The sequence below is a fragment of the Impatiens glandulifera genome, chromosome 1 (assembly GCF_907164915.1).
Source record: "Impatiens glandulifera chromosome 1, dImpGla2.1, whole genome shotgun sequence".
NCBI classification, from domain to species: Eukaryota; Viridiplantae; Streptophyta; class Magnoliopsida; order Ericales; family Balsaminaceae; genus Impatiens; species Impatiens glandulifera.
In genome coordinates, this window is record NC_061862.1 from 46,751,451 (window position 1) to 46,777,503 (window position 26,053).

At 27.6% G+C, this 26,053-nt stretch overlaps 3 protein-coding genes across 3 annotated transcripts; 1 reads left to right on the forward strand and 2 right to left on the reverse strand.

The window, feature by feature from the left end:
* Positions 1-1,884: 1,884 nt before the first annotated feature.
* Positions 1,885-3,395, forward strand: LOC124921421 (predicted GPI-anchored protein 58). Its single transcript, XM_047462119.1, has 3 exons — positions 1,885-2,038; positions 2,180-2,261; positions 2,366-3,395. The coding sequence occupies exons 1-3, from the start codon at positions 2,024-2,026 to the stop codon at positions 3,100-3,102; spliced, it is 834 nt and encodes a 277-aa protein (XP_047318075.1). The 5' UTR covers positions 1,885-2,023; the 3' UTR covers positions 3,103-3,395.
* A 4,218-nt stretch (positions 3,396-7,613) lies between these two features.
* On the reverse strand, positions 7,614-10,426 carry LOC124920646 (microtubule-associated protein 70-5). The gene is made up of 8 exons (XM_047461182.1): positions 10,062-10,426; positions 9,881-9,966; positions 9,714-9,779; positions 8,948-9,595; positions 8,806-8,877; positions 8,328-8,741; positions 8,101-8,237; positions 7,614-7,943 (listed from the first exon to the last, which is right to left on the reverse strand). The coding sequence occupies exons 1-8, from the start codon at positions 10,162-10,164 to the stop codon at positions 7,925-7,927; spliced, it is 1,545 nt and encodes a 514-aa protein (XP_047317138.1). The 5' UTR covers positions 10,165-10,426; the 3' UTR covers positions 7,614-7,924.
* Positions 10,427-18,001: 7,575 nt separating this feature from the next.
* LOC124921119 (CASP-like protein 2B1) lies at positions 18,002-20,093 on the reverse strand. The gene is made up of 4 exons (XM_047461734.1): positions 19,959-20,093; positions 19,581-19,811; positions 19,366-19,498; positions 18,002-18,417 (listed from the first exon to the last, which is right to left on the reverse strand). The coding sequence occupies exons 2-4, from the start codon at positions 19,796-19,798 to the stop codon at positions 18,160-18,162; spliced, it is 609 nt and encodes a 202-aa protein (XP_047317690.1). The 5' UTR covers positions 19,799-19,811; positions 19,959-20,093; the 3' UTR covers positions 18,002-18,159.
* Between the last annotated feature and the right edge of the window lie 5,960 nt (positions 20,094-26,053).

Sequence of the window (26,053 nt, forward strand, 5' to 3'; positions counted from 1 at the left end):
CAAAAAACTTATATACATTTCATTCATTGTTTTTAATTATATTCAAGATGTGTGAGAGAAAACATTATCAAAAGAGAGAGGATAAAAATAGTTATAATATCATTATACAAAATAATTACATAATATGTTTAATAGATAATATGGACATTTTTAGGTAATAAACTGTTTAGAGAAACAAAACAAAAAAAGTTTTGATATAGAGTGGATAACAGCAAATGAGCATGGTGGTTAGGGAAGACGTCAAATTGATATTATTATTAATTTATTCGATGGTTGGAGAAATTTTGGTATTTTGTAGGAAATTCAATGAATAAAATAAAAATGAATGAGAAATAATGTCCACACTATATATATATTTACATAAATATATATATTTATATATTGCTCTCATCATAATTATACACACTCACTTTCTTCTTAAATTAAGATCATGACGTGTGTGTGGTTGGTTGCTTATTTTTGAAACAACCACATGCTCTATAAATTTATTTTATAATTTATTAGAAATTTTTTTATTTTTAAATGTTGAAATTCACATCAATTTACTTCTTTTTTTTTTTCTTATACATAAAATTAAAATAATCAATAAAATTAAAGGGATTTTAATTTATTAATTAATTTTATTGGGATGCATAAAACTTTGAAAATGAGAAATGTAAATAGTGACAAAGAGAGATGGGTCTCGATGTGTGATGTATCAGCTGAATTTCAGTGCAAGGATACAATTTGTAATTCAATCTTGGGACACGTGTACGGTTACCCATATGGAATGCATAATTCTTTATTAATCTCTCACCATCCAACGAACTTGAAAGCTCTATGACTATGACCAGTATTACAAGAAAAATATATATATATAAATATAAAGCTCGTTTGATTTGAATTATATATATTATTTAAATCATTATAATTCTTCACAAATATAATAAATGTTGATTTTCAAAGAAAATTTCTTATCCTCAAGTCACTACAATCCATATATATGAGGTGGAATACACAAGTTGTGAAGTAGAAGATAACGAATACAACTATATATAGGTTAAGAAAATATATATATCTTTATTTATAAGTTAAGAAAACTTTATGCAAACATTATTGAAAGAAATGTAATAAAGATAAAAATATAAAATTATGAGGAAAGTGAATGGACTGATCAGCATGAAATGATCTTGATGTCACCATTATTGTTCAAGGTACCCCATCTTAAAAGTAAATTTGATTATTTATAAGACAACAATGAATGCAATCTTGTTAAGTAGTCCTTATTGAAAGGTTTTATGCCTTTTTTTTAAAGAAATTAATGTTCTTTGTAAATTTAACCTAAATATATTGAGAAAAGGGCAATCCAATGTGTCAATTTTTCTTTGTCAAACTCTTCCAAAGTAGCCACCATAATAGTATTAGCAATCAATAATGGAGAGAGAAAAAAAAACAATTTATTTGTCCTATATAATTAAATTACTATAGTCATACCATTTTTTTAATTTGGTTGTTTAACTCAATTTTGCTGTGTATATCAATTAGTGTTAAAAAAATTATAATTTAGTGTCACTTATCACAATTTGATCTTTTTAATTAAAAAAAACTTAAAATCATGTAATATTAACATTTTAATCAAAATATATTTTCATTGAATACATATATATTATACTTATATTAATAATTTTTTTAAGATATATATTGATTTAACATTTGAAGAAAATTTTGGATAGATTTATGGTAATCATGTTGATGGCTACATAATTCAGACTTTGTTAATTAGCCACCAGCTAATAATAATAATAAGAAGAAGAAGAAAGAAGGGTTAATTATAATGCTCAACTTTACACGTGTCGTGTTTCCATTGGATGTGTGCAAAAATGAGACTTTCCTACCTTCCTAAGCAAAATCCAGTCGGCAACCATTCTCTTTTAATGGGACTAGGACAAGCAGAAAGAGAGAACACTCTATCTCTCTCTCTCTTTCTCTCTCTCCTCAATAATCCAATTCCTTACAGAGTTCTTAGATCTGAACTCTCTCATCAATGGCGCCCGAGAAGGTACGAAAACAATCAGTCAATCTTTCAATTTCAAAATGCTGCATTGTTTGATTGTTTGATTCTTGCTGCTCTTCATTTCATTCTGTTTTAAGGGAATTCTCTCTGTTTGTTTATGGATTCATTGCTGTGATTATCAATTAGGTTACCCACATGATGATGAAGGTTGATCTTCAGTGTCCTTGCTGCTATAAGAAAGTCAAGAAAGTTCTCTGCAGAACCCCTCGTGAGTAAACCTGTTACTTTTCCTGAAATTTTATATAGTTTTGGTTTCTAGTTAAGGAAGAAGATGAAATTGATCATGGGTTGTTTCTGGTTTTGATTTTATAGAAGTGAGAGATCAGATGTTCGATGAGAAATCGAATACAGTGTTAGTCACTGTGGTTTGCTGTAGCCCTGAGAAAGTTCGTGATAAGCTTTACTCCAGAGGTGGGAAAACTATCAAAAGCATTGAAATCAAAGAACCCCAAAAACCAAAACCTGCCCCTGCCCCTGCCGCCGGCGCCGATAAGCCATCGGAAAAACCCAAGGAGGTGGAGAAACCCAAAGATGCTAAACCGGCGGCGAAGCCCAAAGAAGATCAGCCCAAGCCGGCGGCGGATAAACCAAAGGTAGATGCCAAACCGGCAGATAAGCCAAAATCAGATGACAAGCCCAAGGGTGGGGATGCTGCCAAACCAGCTGACAAGCCTAAAGCAGATGCAAAACCGGCCGATAAGCCTCAAGCTGAGAAGCCTAAAGCTGCTCCGGCTCCGGCAGCAGCAGCTCCGGCTGCAGTACCTATGCCTGTGCAATCCATACCAGGTCCTCCGGCGGCGATGATGGGACCGATGGTGCCAATGGGGTACCCATTTTATCAGGCTTATAACGATGGTGGGTATTATGGTGGAAACCAGCAGGGATATTATGCAAAGCCGGTGCCGGTTTATGATAATTATGGTTACTTTGGGTATCCTGGTGGAAATAGCGGCGCCGGCGCCGGTCAATATGCCATTGCTAATAATAATAATAACCGGCATGATTACTATTACAGCGAAGAAGAGAAGGCAGACTGTTCAATCATGTGAAAGGGATCTCTCATTCACTCTCTCTCAAAGTGTTCAAACTCTTTAATCCTTGATGGGTTTGTTTATTACTATTTATTTTTATTACTAAATTCCCATCTTAAATAAAAAAAAAAATTGGACAGTTTAAATTAAAAGAATTCTCCCAAATTTAATTAAATTGTGCTTAATTATTTAGCACATAGGGTTAGGGAGAATATCTTAATACATATGCATATATATATTATAATATAATATAAGAGGTCATGATTTTCTTAGCACAATGAGCAATTATAATAAGATGTTATACTTTTTTAGCAAAGTCTTTGGTTTATGAATGCTTTAGTTTTATTTTTACCAATCCCTCAACCAAAAGGAGTTAGTTTGACAATTATTATTTGTTTAACTCAAATTAAATTATAAAAGTTGTGTTTAATTTATTAAATTAAAACTTAATTTGGTAATATATTTACCTACTGAAAACTAATTAAATTAAGCTTATTATTATTGATGAAATTAAAAGTTGGCCTAACTCTCTTCTTTTACCTTTTTAGAGTTAACTATTCATGTATTAGTGGTAAAGGGGTGTTCTAAAGGGTATATATATTTAATTTGAGTTTGTTCTTGGGAATTGATAACTCATTTTTAAAATATTTAATTGTTATATTTGGTTGCTTAGATAAAATATTGATATTAAGTTATTTGGTAGTTTAAGTTATAGAAAAAATATATATTTAAATGTATACTTTAAAAGTGTATAACTAATTTAGATATGAAGTGTTAAAATATTTATCTAAATATTTTAATTATAAAAGGTTAATTTATTAATATTTGTTTTAATTAATTGTTTTAACAAGGTTATATATCATAATTACTTTATGGAGTCAAATAATGAAAATAAAAAAAAAATAGTAATTTATAAGATAAAATAATATTAAAATATATTAATCATTATTATATTTAACTTTTACAAAAACATCTTCCAAATTCTTATACTTATATTAAAACATTTAAGAACTTATATAAAATTTATAGATGTTAATAAAGTATAATTATATATAAGTTAATACATTAATTTTATTTAATAAATTATCCAAAGTAAACAGAAATACTCTTAAAATATGAATTAAATATAATAAGTTTAATATATAAATATTTTGCTAATTTAAATCATATAACTAAAAAAATAAAATATAAATGTATAGTAAATTACTTATTATTTATAAATAATATTAAAAAATTGTTCAATGTTAAATTAAAACTTTAAAATTAATAGGCATAAAATTAAATATATATATATATATATAATGTTATTATAAAAATTAAAATAATTTAAAATTATAAAATCAAAATAACCTCAGAAAATAAAAATAATAATTAATATATATATTTAACACAATTTTATATTTTAATTAAAAATTAAGATTTTTTAATAATAAAATTTTAAAAAGAGAATAATAACATAAAATTTTATTAATAAAAAAATTTAAGAGACTAACATTTTAGTTTATATGTTTAAATTAATTAATTTTATAAAAAAATATTCAAAAAACTTCTTATTTATTTATTTATTTATTAAAGTTATAAGAAAATTATAAATTCATTTTAATTTTGTGTTTTAGTTATTGTTATACAAATGTATTAAATATAAATATATATATATATATATATATTAATATATATTTGTTTATTATATTTTTTTAAAATTATTAACTTAATATTTATCTTATTTTTATTTTGTTTTATTATTAAATATTATTATTAATAACAAAAAAAGATTTAATTATTATATAAATATATTTGTAAATAAATAATAATGTTATATTAATATTTCAAATTATTTTAGGTTTTGTTTTTTCAATTTTTGGTTTTAGTTTTCAATATTTTACCTTATATAAATAATAATTAATATTATTAACATAATATATTAGTTTTTATAATTAATATTATCAACATAATATATTAGTTTTTAATTTTAATGAGACATAATTTTTTATAAATTTAAAAATATTATAATAATTTTTTTTTTTGACAAAAGTGTTATTTTATTTACATTTATTAAATAATTTAAGAATAATCTTTTTTTCATTAGTATGATGTTAACTGTGAAACAACAAGTTATATTAATATTATAATTTAAAATTTAAAATTAAATAATTATAACAACTATAATACTAATACTTATAATTAATATAAACATTAACTTTAAAAATAAAATAATAGTTAATTAATTGAAAAAAAATTATTATAAAATTATTAAATATATTATATCTAAATTTTGTATTAATATTATTTTTTTATATTATTAATTATAAATATTAATTTATTAATAATAAAATTAGATATAATATATTTAATAATATTATAATAATTTACTATTATTTTATTTTTAAAGTTAATGTTTATATTAATTATAAGTATTAGTATTATAGTTGTTATAATTATTTAATTTTAATTATAACTAATTATAATAGTAATATTAATTAGTGAAAATAATTAAAAGTTAAAAAATAATAATTTATTCACTGTATATATACTCAAATGAAAATGATCGACTTAATACATCAAACATAACTCCCGATAAATGTTGTTAGTCTGTTTCTTAATTTAATATATTATTATTACTTGTTTTATCCTTAAAAATAAATTATTATTTTAATGTTAGTATTGGGTAAATATTTAAACAAAAAATTATCTATAATTCAAATTTTATTTTATTAAAATGATAAGTTAATTTCTAAATAGTTTTTAATATTAAATTTAGATTTTATTAAATTAACCTAAATATTAATTATTTAAAATTTAGAGGTATACTTTATTCTAAATGTCACTAATTTACTAATGTGTGGATAACATATTGGTGTATATTTTTAAAAAAATTAAATCTTTCTATTATTAAAAAAAAAATTTGAAAACAAACAAATAATAATAATAATAAAACTGAAATTATATTAGATTATCTTACTAATTTGTTGGACATTAAGAAAAATTGTACTAACTAAACTAGCACTAATCTCTAAAGCCTACATGTCATTTCCGTTTCTAACAGAATCTTTTTAATCTGAACACATGGTGATGCAACCCTTATAAGAACTCCTAAATTATCAAGTTATCAAAAATACAATAAAACTTGTTTATTAAATAAATCATACATTTCAACTTTCTCGGTTAGCTTTTCATTAATAGCCTGTTCACTTTATAAATTATAATACTTAATATTTATAACAATTATTGTTAAAAAATATAAAATTCATTTCTCGTTAATTGAAAGTTATAAACTTTACCTATAAACAGAGTGTACATGTGCATATGCCAGCCCGACCTGAGTATCATATGTCGATTATGATTTAGGTCATTCTCGTGTCGTGACTTATAATAGTTTGATATTAAGATAAGTATAACCCGACTAAACATCTCGTGTTAACTATTGTCTCGATCTACCATACTAACCTATTAAATATAATAAATATTAAAAATATTGAATCTTACCACCTTAATTTTGTTTATCCGCTACTATATAAATTTTAGTTTTTTTTTTAATTCTAATATAATTATGTATTGCACAAATGTTATGACTATTGTTGTTCTGTTAATAGGTGAAAACTAAGCCCCAATAGTGTTAATCCCAAAATTGGTGTTATTTCATGCGGTGCCAATTTTTTGTTTTGTTAGTACTTGACCTATTACCTATCAGTTGCCCAACATTAGTTTAGAACTTGGTCAACTATTAGTATTTATTTAAAACAAAAAAGATGAGCATGTATAAAAATACAACTCTTTGAATAAATACAGTTAGTATCAAATCAAGTATATATATATATATATATATATATATATATATTAACTTTTACAATTTTAATTATTTATATATATTTAAAAAAAAAAAATGTAAGCGTCAATCATATTATTTGACATGCCCATTTTAATTTTGCAATTTCTTTGGACAACTATCTGAAATTATTATTATTTTTAAATTGGCACACATATAGACTTGGCAAGTAATATACATTTATTTTGGGTTGGGCTAAAGCCCACGATTTTGACCCCGGTAGGTGGTCACAACCAACGATTTTATTTTCAACTCCAAACAAATAAATCTCATTTTGTTCAACTTTTTTAAATAATTGTTTTTTTGGGATGGCTTAAGCCTACTACAATTTCTGTATAAATATGTCACTGCATATTCTTCAACTCCAAACAATCAAACCAAATTTCGTTCAACCTATCTGAACGATTAGATCTATTTGAAGTCGCGAGAAGTTGAACGAAATATGATTCGATAGTTCGGGGTTAAAAATGAAATCTTTGGTACGAAAACTTAAATGAGATTGTAATCGTGTGAAAGTTGCATAGTGATTAAACAATTTCACTTTTAAAATTTAAATATTCTTTCATTGAAGAACAATGTCTCATCTATTTGGAACAAAATAACAAATGATTAAAATCATAATAGTTTGATAAAAAAAATAATTTGATAACATAATCTAAATTAAAACCTTATTAGATAAAATAAAACAAACAAAATAGCATTCAAATCAATTAAAAATAAAATGTCAACCATTAAAAAAGGCAATATAGTAACATTATTAGAAAGATCTCATCTTAACTAGACAAGAATATAGTGAACCTACTATTACAATTCACAACTAGAGAAACCTATTATTTGAAATTAACCACAATACTCATCATTCTCTATTCAAATCACTCAACCTTTACTTCTTTATTATTTTCAATAAAATTATTCTATATACCGAAAGTATTTTTATTTACACCTGAGAAAACAATCAACACCGCCCACCACAGAATCAAGCTTCTAGACCACTGTGTCGCCCATTTCTTTTAATCTTCAACCTGCTTTAGTTGCCCTGAAAAATGACAAACATAAATTTCAGATATTTGTTTTTCTGGATTTAATAAACATATTGGTCTCCATTGGAAACACTTTAAAAACATTTGAAAACTAAAATTAATGAGATACAGATTACAAATTTTATTTATTTGAAAACTACTAAATTTCTAAACCTTTTGACAGATTTAGAGTTACAATCCTTTTTTCCACCATCTCCCATCTTGGTGGTGGACATTGCCATTTCCTTTTCACAGCTTGTTACAGATTCCTTCTTCATTTTTGTTAGTGTATCGATTTTCTTCATAAGCATCTGTTGTAAATCACCAAGTCCAGATTGTTAAACAATAGTATAAAGATATGATATGAGATTCAAGAGGAAAAAAAATGAAAACAAATTCACCTTGATTTCTTCATCTTTTTCATTCAAATTGTTGACTTTCATATCAAACTGCTTCCTTAGAGCAATTACCTCTTTTTGAAGCCTATCATATAAGAACCCTGAAACAATATCATCATCATCTCCATTTTCTGACATCTCATTTTCATTTATTTCCTTGTTTTCTTTTTCTCCGCAGTCTGCAACCTTATTCCTAGTTGTCCACAAACTCTTCCTAAGCAAATTCTCATCCTGCACATTCAGTTGTATCGCCGGAGAGCTTATGATCGAAGATATTGGCTGCGATATTGATCTCTTTCTTGTGCCACTGTTTCCAGACAAGAATCCGAACAGGGGAACTGATTTTACAGCCTTCTGAGATGCTGACATATTCTTTAGACCATCTTCCAAAGTCTTGATCCTCAATTTGAGTTTATCCTGTTGAAAAACAAATAAAATCATTAATGATCAGATTTTCAAGTCTGTTCATATTAATTATTACCTTGAGTTGAGCTTCTGCCTTTGCTGTTCTTTCTGATACCACAAGTTTATCTCTAAGCCGTTGTGTTTCAGCCTATAATATAAAATACGGTTGTTATTGCTACTATTTCTATTAGTGAAATATGCATGAATGAATGGGATACCTGCAAAAGCTTCCTATCTTCCAACCATTGTTTGACTGGCATAACCTTGTCATTTTCATCTTTCCATTCATTAGCCACAACTGTCGCAACTCGGTTTGCTGAAACTTTAACTCTCGCCAGCTCCCTCTCGAGAGTTCTCTTCTCCTCTTGTAATTCAGAAATCTGTCTCTTGAAATTACGAGCAACATTTGCAGCCATTCCACCAGCAAGAATGGCTTCCTCGAGTTCTTCAATGGTTTGGCTTAGCTTTTCAACCTCTAAAACCTTTTGGCGGTTGGTCTTCTCCATGATCTTGTTCTCCTCCTGGCATATTTCAATCTGTCTTTTCAGCTCATAATTACGGTTTTGAACCTCCTCCACTATTAAAGCTCTTTCTAAGGCACTTGTCAAGATCTTTTCAGCTTCAAGCAAGGCTGCTTCCTTTGACTTGGTGTGTCTCTCCAACGCCTTTTTATCTTCTTGAAGAGATGTAATCTCGTTTTTGTACATTCTAATCTCAGACTCAAGAGGAGCAAGAATGGATTCAATGGGGACAAGATCATCATCCCTTTGATTATTAGTATGAACCCTTCTCAGAGTTGCTTCTGCAGCATATTGTCCAGCCAATGCTTCTTTCTTCTCATCTTTCAGTTTCTTTATTTCAAGATTCTAAATCCAAATCCAAAACTGTATTAATAATTTTCAGAGCCAGACAGTAATTTGTTCTATCCAACACAAAATTTATCAATTCCTCTTCCATATAGTTTACTATCAGAGATTACATTACCTTCTGTTCGAGTAAATTTTCAGTTATCCTCAGCTTATCATCCATCTTTTTGAATTCATTGGCGAGCTAATGACACAAATAGAAGAGAACAACTGATCAGTTATGAGTTATGAGTTATGACCATGGATGGAAAAATCAGTATAAGCATAACCTCCCTTTCTCCATACCTCTTCAATGGCCTTGTCCTTTAGGACTTCAGTCCCTTTTAGTCCTTTGATTACATTCAAAGAAGCTCCAAGTTCTCTATCCTTCTCTGCAGTTTCATGAAACAATGCATTCATTGAAAAAAAGAAAAAGAAGAAGAAGCTAAAAGTTTTGATCATAAAGGGAAGATATTAAAAAACAGACCTTTGAGTTGGTTCTGGAGTCTATTGAGTTCTAAGACAAGTGGGTCTGGGTGATTGAGAAGAATCTCTTCCGCTCCCCCGCCTATCTCCTGATCAAAACCCATTTGTTAAAATTTCTTTTTTAAGTAAACAATCGTAACCCTTTGAAGTTTGAAGCAATGAAAAACAGATAAAAGTCTAAAACAGGGTTTATGAGGTTCAAGGAAAGATGTTTGGAATGGCTTTTAACAGCATTTTGGAGGCCAAATGTTACTTCTAAGGAATTGACCGCAAAGAGAGGGAGATGGATATGGACTTCTTCTCCTTCTTTGAAGCAAAATCGACAGTTACAGCTAAAGGGTATAAAACAAACCCTGCCTTCTGCCCCGGCCGGCCGGCCGACTCTTATTCCTTAGTAACCGTTGTTATAAATTAAATTTAAAATAGTTTCCATAATTATCTGAAATATTGTCAAACGGCTAAATTTAATCTATTTTCTTTGAATAAATCAAACAAATTGAATTATATATATATATATATATAATATAATATTTAATTAAAAGATAGCATACATTACATGACATATTTACATACCCTATAGTCTTTGAATGTGGATGGATCATGGATGTTAGGTGCAAAATTTTGTCATTGCTGAAAACCCTAATTATAACTTGGGGAAGAAGTTTGAAGTTAATTTATAAACCTAAATACTTATTATTAATTTTTTTGGGTGATGCATCATTAAGAAAAGACTAATTATTTGAGTGGTAATGAAATGTTGATAAACATGATATAAGTTTTGGCATTAGTCAAAGGATTGTCATTGCTTAACCACTAATTAACCCCCTTAAAGTAGGGTTAGTGAGTGTTCTTGATATTTTTTTTATTTTTAAGTGGTGTCACAACTCACCACCATGAACACTTTATTCAACACATGAGAGATTAGGAATGTTAATGTGGTTTGTATCATTATGAGATATTGATATTTTTAAAACATATAAGTTAAAGTTATATAAATTATCCTCTCTTCTAGCCTAGCGACAACAAGAGGTGGATATCTCCCGGCCTCCATTAGGTTCTGGGTTCGAGTCTGTGAGGCGACAAGTTCTGCGTCTAGTTAAATAGTTAAATGTGTTTGCGGGTTATGTGCTTAACCCGCGGAGATTAGTCGCACTCTATAGGAGTAGCGGAACCCAGCGTTCTAAAAAAATTATATAAATTATGAACCATAGGTCCATAACAAATTAAGCTAACATTACTTAGTACTTTTCAATATTTCACATATAAAGAAAATTGGAGGTAAAGTCATGTTAAAGTTAGGAGGATGAATTTTCTCATTCAAAATTCTCTGTTGCATAAGGAAAAATTCTGATACAAACGGTTGTGAACAAAATGAAGTTATCAATTGGTTGTTGTTTATGTTCAATTTATGCTTTTTATTTATTTATTACCCAATTTAAGCCATGTTAATTTGATTGTTTATTTGATATGAACTGCTTTATTTAACTAATAACCAATATTGAAGTATATAAATTAGAAAGAACGAATAAGATATATAAGGAAATATGATGATTATTCTTTAACAAACAAATCTTAAACATTGTTCATATTTGGGTTTTTGAAAACCCATTTTTTCTTTTATATAATTTTACATTTTAATGGAAAGTTACATAGAACCAAACTAATTACAATTAAGATGGCATATAAAAGGCCATAATACACATAATATGAAACTAAATACATCAAAAAAGTGTTCAAATATTTCAAAGAAATCAAAGATTATTTATACATGCCTCTTTTCATTATGGAAGATGTATATGTTATTTTCGATCCATATATAATATCGATCTTAATTTACTCTAATGTGAACAATTTTTTCCTTTTTGCACGTGTCACAATATAGTAATGATCGACATCATCGAGGAATAACACACTTATATATGTTTTTGGATAATATTTTAAAATGAATAATTTAAGTCTTTGAGATTCTATCAAGTTTCTTTCTTTGCTACAATAATTGGATTATATTTTTTCTTGGTATTTTAACCTAAATAGGCCAGGTTTAGGGTTATCTTTGAGGGTGGTGGTTAATGATTAAGATGTGTTAATAATGTGAATTGTATTTTGAAACTAGCTGCTAGCATATCTTGAAAGTGATGCCAAATTAATAGTGGCTTGAAGCTAAGATTAGCTAATTGAAAGAATTAATTATTTTACAAAGAAAAAAAAAGGAGTTGGTTTTCTTTTTTTTGTCGCTAAGTTGTTTGAGTAGGTAACATCTAATTGTAGTTTTGGATTTAGTAGTATTAATTAATCAATTAAATTATATATAATACCCAATAATATATTATTGCAACTGACTGACTATTATTCATTAAGCACTTATTTTTATTTTTTTATGTTATTTATAATGGCTCCTATCCATTAAGCAGGTTTTTAAAACAGAAAATAAATAAAAAACTTTGTTAAATTCCATATAAAAAAGTAAGCATAAGTAAACATAAAAGCTATAGCTAGACCTGTTATTTGAGTTTCTATGGGATTATTTGAAAATAATATTATTGTAAGTAATAACATTATTTAGATTTTTGCTGGTCATCACAATATCAAAGTTCGTTTGAACAATATTGGTAAGATTCTCTCACAAATAGAGAGATTTTTCTTGTTGATTCTAATTGTTTTTGCATTGCCTCAAGGTGTATATATGGGGTTGTGAACATTAAAGGTTTTGAATGCTTTGAATCATATGAGTAGTTTTATTTTGGAAAAAATAAGTTAACTCTGGTTGTTAAGATATTGATTTTGGTGCCTAAATCTAAGAAATTGGTAGGCTGTTAGAAACCGAAAAGATGGTTTCTTCTCTATCAGAAATTGGGTTGAGAGAGACTCCACCAAGGTAGTCCGGCAGAGAAAGTCGACTTAAGAGACCAAATGGTCACAGGTTAGATGACGATAAGGAGGAGTATTCGAACGATGATGATGGTGTTCTATGTGCATCAGAAAGTACAAAGAATGAGTTCTTAAAGAAGCTCTGTAGTTACCCAAATAAAAATATGACAAAACTAAACAAAATTAAGAATTATGACCGAAGAAACCAGAAAAGAATGTGAAAGATACTGAATTCAAACTTGAGACAAAACATAGCCATAAGAAGGATATGATCAACACCGATATTTGTGCTAATAACTTGAAATTTTGATTTTGATGTGTTGTTCGTTTTGTTGAACTTTTAATTGTATTTCTCATAACTTATAGTATTGATTAACTATGTTAACTCATAGCAGTGATTTATTATAAAAATAGTCACTCAAGTTAAAAAAAAAAACAGAGTAAATTGCAGAGATTGTATAAAAATATACATAAGGGAGGGGGTAGGCAAGAATTTCGTATATCCATTCTCCAATGATGGAGGGACCATACATTAAATCCAAATACACATTTCAACCTTCTTTTCTGAAAAATCATAATTTTTTATTTATTATTTTTTAAATGTAGGAAGATATAATCGCACCCATAATTATGCCTTTCATTTCCGTTTTAAGTAATAATATAATCCATTCTCTTAAAAATCATTCTTGTCCCTTAAACTTTAATAGAATAATTTATTATCAAAACTTGCCCAAACTCATGTTTTATGCCCATATTTCAACTACAAGCATTCTTATTAACACAACTATGTTATCAACTAAAAAAACAAAACCCTATTTATTTTCAAAATAACAAATAATTATAATAGTAAGAAGTGATGCTTTAAAAATGTGTAAGTACAATTGTACAAATTAGAAACTAGAAACAAGATAAACAAATAACTTAAAGAAAATAAGAGAGGCATGGAGAAGAAAAAAGAATGGATAAAACCTTATTGAGTTCTCATGTTCTCAAAACACAGTTGGGATAAAACTTTATTGAGTTCTCGTGTTCTCAAAACACAGTTGGATCCTCTGTTACGAGCCCCACGTGCCTCTCAGGGAGAGTTAAGGATTAAAAAAATAAAAATAAATTACATTTTTAGCCATTCTCGTGAGAGGGCACAAGAACAGTTTCGTAACAGAGGATCCCAACTCTCTCCAACAAAGACAAAAAAAAAAATTGCTATCCATTATCATTAATAAACTCTTTATAATTGAATCCTAAATTAAGTTCACAAAGTATTCATGTATATATATTTTCTTAACATCATTTTATTCTTACTTCTCTCAACCCTCTCGAATCATAAACAATCCAAAATTTTCGATCATATCCTTCCATTCACTCACTCTAAAGTTCACGATAATATTCCTAAGAACTCAAAGTAATGTTACATGTTTTAATTTAAAACAATAACAAAACAAGATAGCAGTCACAATGGAATTACGTTTTTATTTTAATGATTTATTAAGAAAATGATATTGATATATACCAGTCCCATGATGTTTAATCTAAGTATCCCAACTGCAACCGAAAGTGATATATGCATTCAGCAATTGATGAAACTATTTCAACAATATGACTCATCAATTTGTAAGTGTTCTTTTTATTTTGTTTGTCTTTGGTACAAAAACGCTTAATGCTTAGACATATATTTATTACAAATTTAATACACATGCTAATTGTAATTATCATTTGCTTATTCATTATCCAACCCTAATTTAATCGACATCACTCTTTCAACAAATATCAAATTAATTACCTGCCTAGTTTCATTTTAATATCGGGGAGAATTATATAATTATTATTTTCTTTACAAGATCATTCCTTCACAGTCAATACAAGTGTTGTTTACACTAAATTAATATTTTTTTAAATGTAAGAAACTAATATTACCTATAAACATAACCTCAATTTCAACTTATAACGTTTTAAGTGACATTTGATCTTTTAAGAACTATTTTTTCCACTTGAACTAATTTAAAAATTATCATCAGTTAATATAAAAAGAAAAACAATATGCATGAAACATCAAATGAAAAATAATACTGTCAAATTTTCAAGTTGAATGAATTGAGGATAACTTGAACTCAATTTTCTTTGTAGAGGTATTCAGAACATGATCCGGCCAAACTCTTTCTCTCTTCATAGTTTACACTTTATAAAGTTGGTGCATCTCTTTTTTCCGCACTCCTAACAATTTCGTCAATTTTATAAATTTCTCATCTTGCAAGGTTCGCAAACTCTTATGCAAAATATCGTCACTAGTTCATATGCTAAGAGTATTGTGAGGTGCTATACATTTATTCCAATTCACTCAATTTGAAATAAAATTCAATTTGTTCAATTTGAAGAATATGTAAACCGATCTGGTAAGAATAAAATATTCTTTGAATTTTTCATTGATACAAACATGCTATTTTTGTCCATTCATCTTTTAGGAATATTATTGGCAATTTTAAAACATTATAATAGTATAGATGAATCACATGATAGGAGCATATTAAGGTTTTATACATTTATTTAATCAACCCAAATTAAAATTGAAATTGTTTTGTTCCAATTGAAAAATAGTTTTGTATCTATCTGATAAGAACAAAATATTATGAATTCTTATATAATACATTTTACTTTTTTTCATTTTTTTCATTTTTGGTTGAAAATTTAAGCTTTCATGCTTACTCCCACAAAAAAAGAGTGGTTAATGCATCATTCTTATAAAAAAATCTAATAATAATAATTCAAGTTATCATGTCTTTCTATTTGATAAGTTTGTTATAATCGTTGAGTTATGTTGATTGTTTTGTTTTACTTGAAACCGTTATACTTTAGCACGCATCATGAGTAGTGATCGACACATATTACATAGAAGGTAAACCTTCGTTTTCTTTATGCATTCATAGTTTTTCTCTCTTTTACAGCAAATGGTTATTAAAACAAATGTATAAAATGGGGAGGTTACCTCCTGAGCAAGGGAAAGGAAAGCACAAAATATAGTACCATTATAAGAAAGGTATAGTTTAGGAAACAAGTCCTCTCTTGCTATCTACAACAAACCAATATTATAATATATACTTTCATTAATGTCAAACAAAGAATCTAATTTGATGTATTTATTATAATTGGTATTCCTTGTTAAAATGAATAGATTGCTAATTAAGACCAAAGAGTGATCATCATGGACCTGCCAGAAAAGCTCCTTCAACACAAGCATCAAATTATTGTAACCCTGGTTTTTTCGTTGATTGTCGCATCATTTGGGCTTGTCGCTCCTCGTTTAGTCGGAGTTCTGTCATACTTTTTACCTCTCTTCGTATCAACATCGTTGTTGTTGGCGCTATTTATGTTCTTTGGAGGAGTACAAGCTCCATTTTCTGAAGCTTATGGTGATGAAATGGGGCAAGGACTCTTGGGGCATCTTGGTGGAGGGCGAGAACAGTTTGAAAATTACTGAGCTTAAAAGAACAAATAAAATATGTACTACTAAAGATGTCATGAATTTCGATGTCTTCAATTCCATTCAATAAAAAATTGTATTAAGTTCTATATGGTGTATTTATGATATATTTTAATCTAGGCTTGATCATATGACTAATAGTTAATTTGTTGTTCATTTGTCTCTATATTTCTTGAGGTGATTATTAGCAAATTTCGGTAACAAAAATCATTTAATTTTAAGAATTTCTAAAAAGTCTAATGTTTGATTTTCACTATACAAATCATGATTTTGAGATTGTGATAACTTTCTAAAAAATCTGTAGTTTCCATCAATTTTATTTTTAGAAACTGTATGAATAGAAACCAGTCTTGTACATTCTTGAGCCAATTCGAAAATATTTAAAATATATTTAAAATTGTCCTTAACTACGTATTAAATTGAGATAAGGTTGTGCTAACTTATTCTGGCTTACTTAGAAATATTTTATTTACTTTCAAACTGTATGAATATTAATCATATGAACCATATTTTATTTAAACAATCATATTAGTTTGTTAAATAATAAATTAAATGTCATAATAGAGATTTTTTAACTTTCTATAGAGATTTTTTAACTTTCTACAATTTAAGTGGATTTTCAAAAGTTTTCATGTGCAATTTGATTTCAATAAATTAATTTGTACATATTGTCAATAAAATAATATGTCTTCTTAATGTGTATTTGTATTTCATCTCTCAGGTGAATTAAATATGTACACCTATCTATAATTTATTATATAAGAGTTTTGTTTATGCTTTTAAGTCGTCGATGACTTTTTGGGCGGCTAAAAGTGCGAGACTTACTGGATGAATTTACGTTTCGATTAAAATCTGGTGAAGTATCTGGTTGAAAAGAAATCGAAGAACATTTTAAAACAAAAGTATATATCATTAAAGATTATTCACAATGTTATTATAATGACGATGCTGTAAATTAAATCCGAAAGACCTATGAATTCGTGTGAAGATCTTATTGTTCTTCTTAAAGATTTTCGAAACGACGATATCAAATATTAGATCGAAAAATCTATAAATTTGTGTGATGATCTTATTGTTCTTCCAACAATTAATTGTATTTATGTTTATTAATTTTTCATTGCTTTTTAAACATTTTATTTTATTAGTTCTTTTATTAAATTGATATTATTATTATTTTTTTTTGTTTCATCACTTCAAATGGATCCAATTTTGTTCCTTTTTCTTATAAGAAGGCATAAAACAAGAGATTCTCACTTCAAATCTTCTCCATTGCCCCCTTTCTGAGAGCCGTGGGTCAAGGGAAAAGACTCCTTTTTGTGAACACTTCAGATTCTCACTACCTCTTGCTAAATCAATTTGGGTACTCTGGTTTCACCATCTCTGATTAATATTATGAACTTTCTTAATGAGTTTAAACACCACTAGACATCTCTGCAGTCTGTTTTTGTAAATGGTTTGAGTGCTTGTGATCTACTACTGAGATATGAGTCTCCACTACTTAGAATATGTTTATTGTATTTGGCATGGATTTAAACTGTTGCTTGATATTGATTGGTGATTGATTACACAGAAATAAGAAAAGAAAATAACTATGAAGATGATGAACAAAGCCTAAGTTCTCATTTATATATAATAACAATTGCCTATTTACTTTCATTCCATATGACAATATTGAATAATACAGTATAGCAGATAAGCAAACATATCGCGAAATGGTTACAAACCTAGCATATAGTAAAACTTAGGTGTAATAGTTTCAGTAAGCTAGATATTGAAGCCATGATCCATTATTACCATGGTACAATCGAAAGAGACTGAAAGCAGAAATTCCAGAAATAGCCACCATTCCAAGACTAGCAATTACTGCACTAACCAGCCCTTCACCAGCTTGCTTACAAAACTTTCCATACAAACTACATAACTCCATCCATTGTAACTTTGGTTCCCCAAATTGACCAATAATCGAAGATTGTAATGCAGCTGCAACTGCTGCTACTGTTAAATAAGCTATGACCTGCACAAAATAAGGAAAACCCCATTTTCTTATCCAGCAGATTGATTTGTTCTTCCATTCATTTACACATCAAAGACTTATAGACATTCAGCATTAATTAATTTACCCATGTTTTTGTACAGACTTCTGATTTGAATCGTACTCTCAACTGTAAATGAAATACTATTGTGTCTTGTCTGTGAAAAGTGTTGAATTTATGAATGAAGCAGCTAGCCAATTGCCTTTATTTGAACCTTCATTAAATGAATTGCAACTGCCAAAGGATTAGGTCTGGTTGTGGGTCATTGAGGTTGAATGTGATGAATAGAGTAAAGTAGTAAGCGTTAAAGTTTGTATTGATATAATTATCGTGAATACGACGAATACTTAGCTTCTTTTGGTATATAATTAAACCTATTTTGAAATGACTAAAAAGGTACTTTTGGTTAACTGAAATTTTCTTCATCATTAATTGAGTTTGAATATGATCATGTTCATTTTGGGTTATTTCATATTAATCTCAAATAACTCGTCATCCAATTCTTCTACTAACAATACAATTAAGACTCTTTCTTTAAATGACTAAAGTACTATTGGTTATTTTAATTTGTTCTCTATATTCATTGAGTTTGAATATGTCCTATAAACCCTCAATCCAAATCATATATCTCATCTCTGATACGTAGTTATTTATCATTTAAATCATCAACTAAAGTATCATATCATAACAAGATTATTCAAATAACCCATAAACATGTAGGGAAACTCGACTAATTCTTGAAGTAGGTTAGCACAACAACCCAACAATATGATGCTTTAAATGAGTGTTGAACATGAAAATTCAGGGCAAAATGAATCTTAGTTCAAGCTGTCTTGTAACTGAACATGGGCCATGGCTATGGCTAACCATGGTGAGTTTACAAACCTAATCCAAACTCAAATAAACAACAAAGAAGAAAGAAATAAAACCTGATCACATGAGAAAATAGCCCAGGCTAAGGGCTTGCTGAGAAGCATATTTCCTCTAAGCATAGTCACTATACATCTAACTCCTTGAACAAATGAGTAAGCTGCCACAATCCCATTTGCAACCACTAAGAATCTGCAATTCCATCATCAAATTCATTCGATCACAAACACAGAGACAAAACAGAGATATGTAATTGCAGAGGAGAATACCGTACATGAGAGACTTCATGTCTGAAAACTTAGCTGTCTTTTGAATTGTAAAGAACTCTCTGACCTGGGTATCGGTCATTATAAGCACAAATGCAACAATGGCCGTCGCACAGATCCCAAATCTCAAAACTAGCTCAGCTATCCTAACCCTCCCATCAATTTCCTTAAACTTGCCGGAATTATCTTCTGCCGCCCCCGCCCCCGCCGCTCCAATGTTACTCATCCTTAATCCCTTACTTTAACCCAAAACACAAAACAAAGTTGGGAAGAAAGTGAGAAAAACAGAGATATAAAAGGAGGGAAATGGAAAAGAAAGAAACCCCACACTCCATTTCAACTACCAAACTCCACCAACTTAAACAAAAGGATGATGGAATGATTACCATATTTTTCATTTTTGCTTATTTACAAGAACTCTGTAAATTCTTTCTTTGATTTTAAGATCTGAAGCGCCCTGTTCACGGAACCAGCCAAAGTGGGCTCAGAGACAAGTGGTCCACTTCACTTACACAAAGAAGAACTTTTTTTCTTTCTTTTCCTTATAATAAATTTTTTAGAAAGTAATAAAAAGTATTTTAGTTAATAAATGTAATTTTACGACTACGAGAGGGTTACGTAAATAATGATTCGATTTGTCTGAGATTATTTGAAAACTCGAAATCGAAAAAATTTAATTTGTTATAGGGATTGTGACTAGTCAAAAATATTCACAAAAGGGGATCCGTTTATTTAGAAATGAGTTGTTGTATTGTTCTTTGGTTGGACCCATTTCAAACTAGTTTCAGCTCTTTATACATTTAATTTGTTCATTTAGGACTTGCATAATTAATGCTATTTCTTTTCTGTCACATTCAATTCATAAGCCGCCATACAGACATTTTATAATCATACTACATTTTTATAAACATATTTTTTTAAAATAGATTAATGAATATATATTTAACTAATATGTTTTTTTATTATAATTTAATTTTTAATTTTATACTTTCTTTATTGTAGTGAAAATTTATAACTCAATATAATAACTTAATTCAAATACACTAATATAATATATATGTACATATCTATGTATGGTCAGGTGGTGGGCTGTAATCCATCCCAAAATAAATTTTTGTCCCTGCTATAATATATATATATATATATATATATATATATATATATATATATATATATATATAAACACTAAATAAATTTGTTAGAAAAATTAATTGCTAATCAAAAACCTAGTAAGAGAATAAATTCAGGCAAGTGTCTTTGTCATCAGAATTGTTTTTTCCATTGATTTTTTTTTTATAGTTCTTCTTCTTATTATTTTAAAGGTTAATTTTCATTCAAAACTTTATGAATATTAAGGTTGGGTTCTTATGCTAGTTTGTTCTATAGAATAATTTATTATTTAAATATTATATATATATATATATAATTACAATTTTAATCAACATAGAGTAAACTAATTTTGTAACCATTAAATAAAAAGTATTAATTACTAACTTCGTTGGTATATATTCCAACTAGTCCATTATTCTATAATGATATTCAAGGACGAACCCAATATTAAGAAGTTGGGTGAATTTAAAAAAAATAAATAAAGTAGACTTAAAAAAACTAGAAAGATCCTCGTGCGATTCACACGGATAAAAATATATTGTTACAACGTCCCGCGTTTATTAAATTTTGTGTTGAATAAAAAATATAAAGTGTTATTAGTTTAGTTGGTTAGAGAGTTGTACTTGTTTTTTTAGGTTGCGAGTTCGAAACATACCTATAGAATTTTTAATTTTATTTTTAACCGTTTTAAGTTTATGTGCGGGTCTACCCAGAATCCGACCCAAATATCAATTTACTCTCACATATGTATCCAAATTAACCACAGCTCTCAACCCGACAATCCAGACACTTTAAAAATTAAGCATCATTATTTATATATATATATATATATATATATATATATATATATATATATATATATATATATATATATATATATATATATATATATATATATATATATATATATATAAAGAAAATTTTGAATAAAACGATTTAATAGAAATAAGTTTTACAATTTTTTAATAATTAAATAAACAAAAAGTCAATTGTATTGATTTTTTTTAGAAATTAATGTTAGAAATTAATGAGTAATGTCACATTTTTATAGTAAAAAATTAAATATTTTTTTTTCGAGGTAACCCATCCAAACCCCTAAATAGATCCGTCGTAGTGATATTCAAGGCATAAACCGATCTTTAGTTTTATACCGTACCTAACCTAAAAATTCAAATTCATCAAATCATGCATGATTCATTATTTTAATTATAGCTAGGTCAATTCAAACGAAGGCATGTGGTCCTTGTTTCAACTGTGGGGTAAACAATGAGTCAACTCAAAACTCAGCTCATCAGAAACTCAAATGGAGTAGTTTGACTTGAGTTCAAAGTTTTTTTTTTTTTTAGAAAGTTGAGTTTTAGTTAATTTCGGGTTGATTTTTCAACTTTTTTTTACTTCAAATTTTGTTTTACACGTTTTCTTTAAGTTTTTTTTAGCCAGAAAGAGTTTTTTTAGTCATTTTGGATTAATATTAGGCTTGTGTTACTCAAATTACCAAAAAAAAACTAGTCTTATATATATATATATTATATATATGAGAAACAAATTTCAAATATCTGTATTGTTTGCTCATTGATAATTTATATTAAGAGTAATGATATATAAACACCCTTATACAGTGCCTTCGTATAGTACCTACCTCATTTAGAAAGAAAGAGAAAATATTTTTCTCTCTCTTATAACTTTTTTAAAATATATTTTTGCTTACATAAACGTATTTACTTTTATAACTAACTCACTTAGACGTAAGTAAAAGATCATATTTATATTTATATATATATATATATATATATATATATATATTTTTGTCTAAACAAAGTAAATACAATGAGTTGATAAAGCTGACCAACATAAAAGATAGAGTCAAATAAGCTTTTGTGGTATTAATTATTTATGGACTAAGCAGGGGCCTTCATTCAAAGAATCAATCGCTTGAATTGGGTTCCGATAACTCATTCTAATGATTATTCTTTGGAATTCAAGACATTCACATTTACCTAATAAAAAATAAGATAATATATTATAATTTAAAAATTTTGAATATATAAAAATTTAACAAGTAATCAATTTTTTTTTTCTTGAGTTGTCTTGAATGGTTTGGTTCAAATAAATAGAATAATAAATAAAAAGAAAATATATATTTTATTGTATAATCGTGATATAAGGAAATAAGATTAATACAAAAAGATATATGATATTTTGTTATGGTAATATAATTAGAAAAATATTGTGACAATATTTTAGAGGCACAAAAGACAAGATATTGGTGTTGATATAGTTGAAGTTTATTTAAAGGTACAATCAAACACTTTAGAAAGTTAATATATATATATATATATATATATATATATATATATATATATATAAACTCGTGTCTTTTCTGGTAAATGTAATCAAGTTTTTTATCTTAGTGAACACATTAAATCCACCTATTTCTTTATTTTTCATGCCAACTCTCGCATTCCATTCTAAGAAACTATTCTAAGAAACTGGTATCAAAGTTTTAGGTTAATTCAATTGTTTGATTTTTCAATTGAGATGGCATCACTAAGCATTAAGATCGACAAGTTCACGGGGAGAAACAACTTTAGTCTATGGTATATCAAGATGTGGGCACTACTGAAACAATGACTTATAGAGGCCACTAAAGTATCGACATAAACAAAAATAACCGTGGAAATGACCATTCTTGAGGAGAATGCACATTCAACAATTATATTGTATCTTACCGATGATGCCATCATAGAGGTCTTAGAGAAGGATAATGCTGCATTGTAATGGTTGAAGTTGGAGAGCTTCTACATGACGAAGTTAGTCACCAGCAATTTATTTATGAAGCAACGTTTGTTCAACGTATGAATGCAGAAAGATATAATAAATATGGAAGATGTCATGCCTACCCTTGATTCGAAGGATCTACGCCATAAGGCGACTGATACAATTATAGACCGTCAATCCTCAATGTTGTTTACTAGCGGAGGTAATATGCGAGGGAAAGAGAAGTATAACAAGTTGTCTATTTCAAAAGAAAATGATGCTTATAATTACTGTAAAAAGTTTTGTTCGTCTAAGTTTGATCAGTTCTCTTACATTCTTGCAGAACTAATCAAACTCAAACGAACAAAACTCTTTACAGTAATTATAGACATCATTCGGCTTAGTACCCTTTGAAGTAGATGACTTGTACTTGTACTTCTTCTCTTTCCCTTGCCTATTACATTCACTGGTAAACAACATCGATGCTTAACTGTCTGGAATTGTACCAGCCGCCTTATAGTGTAAATCTCTCGAATCAAGAGCATGTTTGACGTCTTCTAGACTTATTGTATCTTCCTGCATTCGTATTTTGAATAGACGTTGCTTTAGAAGCAATTTGTTGATGATCGACTTGGTCATGTAGAGTCTCTCCAACTTTAACCATAACCCAACGACCTTCTCCTTCTTTTTTTTCTAAGACATCGATGATGAATGTGCATTCTCCTCTAGAATGACCATATCGGTAGTTAACTGGTTATTTACGCTCATGCTGATAACTTCAGCGGCTTCCATAAGTTCTATTATTTTAGTAGAGCCCGCATTTTGATCTGCCAAAAAAACTGAAGTTGTTTCTACCTGTGAACTTGACGATCTTAATTATTACTATTGCCATCTCAATTGAAGAACAAACAATATAATTAACATCGCTCTAATACCAATTTATTATAACAGAATACGAGAGACGATGTAAACAATAAAAAATGAACACATATTTAACGTGATTCATTAAGATAAAACTTGAATATGTCTACTAGAAAATATAATATTATTGAGGAGACCAGAACATAAATTACATCATGGTAATATAGGGTTATGACACGAGTTTATATAACACTCGGTCCCATAAAATCATAACATATATCGAACTGGGACTGGAAGCGATGCTCTCAAAGCAAAGATTTTAACTTTCTAAAATGTTTGATTACACTTTTAAATAAGCTTCAACTAGGTCAACACAAATATATTGTCTTGCAACCTTCAAAATATTGTTAAAATAATTTCCTAGTTTTATGTGTGTTAATTTTATTTTTTATATCAAAATTATACACCAAAAAAATATAGTTTTTTTTTTTTTCAATTATTTCTTTCGTTCTATCAAACAATTTAAGTTATTCAATATGTTGATTTCAATTTGGGTTTGTTTGAGCTCGAATTTGAATTCGAATTACCAAAATAAAATTTGAGAAAATATAACAAATAAAAATAATTAGAGTCTAGTAATTATAAAATTTAGTGTTTCAATTATGTAGAAAGTGGTATTTTTTTCAAAGTATTTTTTTTCAAAGTATTTTTTTTCAAGGTAATTCTTAAATTTTTATTTTTTGTTGTTGTTAAAAATATTCTTAATTTTTTGTTTTACTGTAAAAATAAAATAAATTTACTTATACTAATATATATGATTACAATATAAAATTATGACTTTATACTTTTCTTTTATTTTAATATTTTAATCATTTGTATTTTTATTATTATAAATAATGTGTTAATCAAGTAACAAATGTGAACTTATTAAATTGTTAAATATGTAAAAAAGAGAGTAAGGTTAAAGACGTGTTAAACTGATCGACATGTATTAAAGGGATAAAAAATGTGATAAAATATCATAAACGAGTAAAAATAAAATTAAACAAATAAAAAAGTTATTTAAGTTAAAATGAATCAAAAACTTACTTAAGAAAAATGTAAAAACATATGAAGACTATAAAAAAAATTGAGTTAAATTAATTTATTTGGGATACTCAATTGATAAGTGATTGAATAAATACCTAACCCATAAAAGACTAGGTAACATATTTGTGATCAATTTAATTTAAGGTTACTACGATATACATAGGGACTGATTTACGTTTAGGGAAGGTGATCCAATTTCTTTTTTATTCATTATTATTATATTTTTTTTAGTGTAAGAGTTTAACATGACCTTTTTTATTTTTTAATATTATTCACTATTATTTTTCTAATTCTTAAAAACAGTTAGAGACCCATGTTAATTCACCCGCATGGTTCCTATTTTCATTCATTAATCACTTGTCTTACATAATTTTCTTCTTCTTCATTGATACAATTCATCGATTTCATTTTCAACAATTTGCGATATAATTATCAATTTAATTATGTATAAGATGTTTATAACTGATTTTATGCATGTTTAGTATACAATCTTGAGAATTTATCATTTTAACACTACTTAACTTTTTTTTTTTTTCTGGTTTTCATTTTGTTCGAACATTTTATCTAAGAATTTTAGAGTTCAAAAGAATTCATAAAAAAAATCTTAAGTCTAGTTTAACTTTAGTTTCAATTTTAGTTAAGGGTTTGATTTTAATTTTTTAAC

Coding starts and splice junctions, on each gene's coding strand:
- LOC124921421 (XM_047462119.1), top strand. Junction 2,262..2,365: donor AGTTCTCTGCAGAACCCCTC/GTGAGTAAACCT, acceptor TTGATTTTATAG/AAGTGAGAGATCAGATGTTC.
- LOC124920646 (XM_047461182.1), bottom strand. CDS start 10,164: ATGGGTTTTGATCAGGAGATAGGCGGGGGAGCGGAAGAGATTCTTCTC. Junction 9,780..9,880: donor AGGACAAGGCCATTGAAGAG/GTATGGAGAAAG, acceptor TTGTGTCATTAG/CTCGCCAATGAATTCAAAAA. Junction 8,742..8,805: donor AGGCAGAAGCTCAACTCAAG/GTAATAATTAAT, acceptor GTTTTTCAACAG/GATAAACTCAAATTGAGGAT.
- LOC124921119 (XM_047461734.1), bottom strand. CDS start 19,798: ATGAGTAACATTGGAGCGGCGGGGGCGGGGGCGGCAGAAGATAATTCC. Junction 19,499..19,580: donor TCAGACATGAAGTCTCTCAT/GTACGGTATTCT, acceptor ATGGAATTGCAG/ATTCTTAGTGGTTGCAAATG. Junction 18,418..19,365: donor CTATTTTCTCATGTGATCAG/GTTTTATTTCTT, acceptor TATTTTGTGCAG/GTCATAGCTTATTTAACAGT.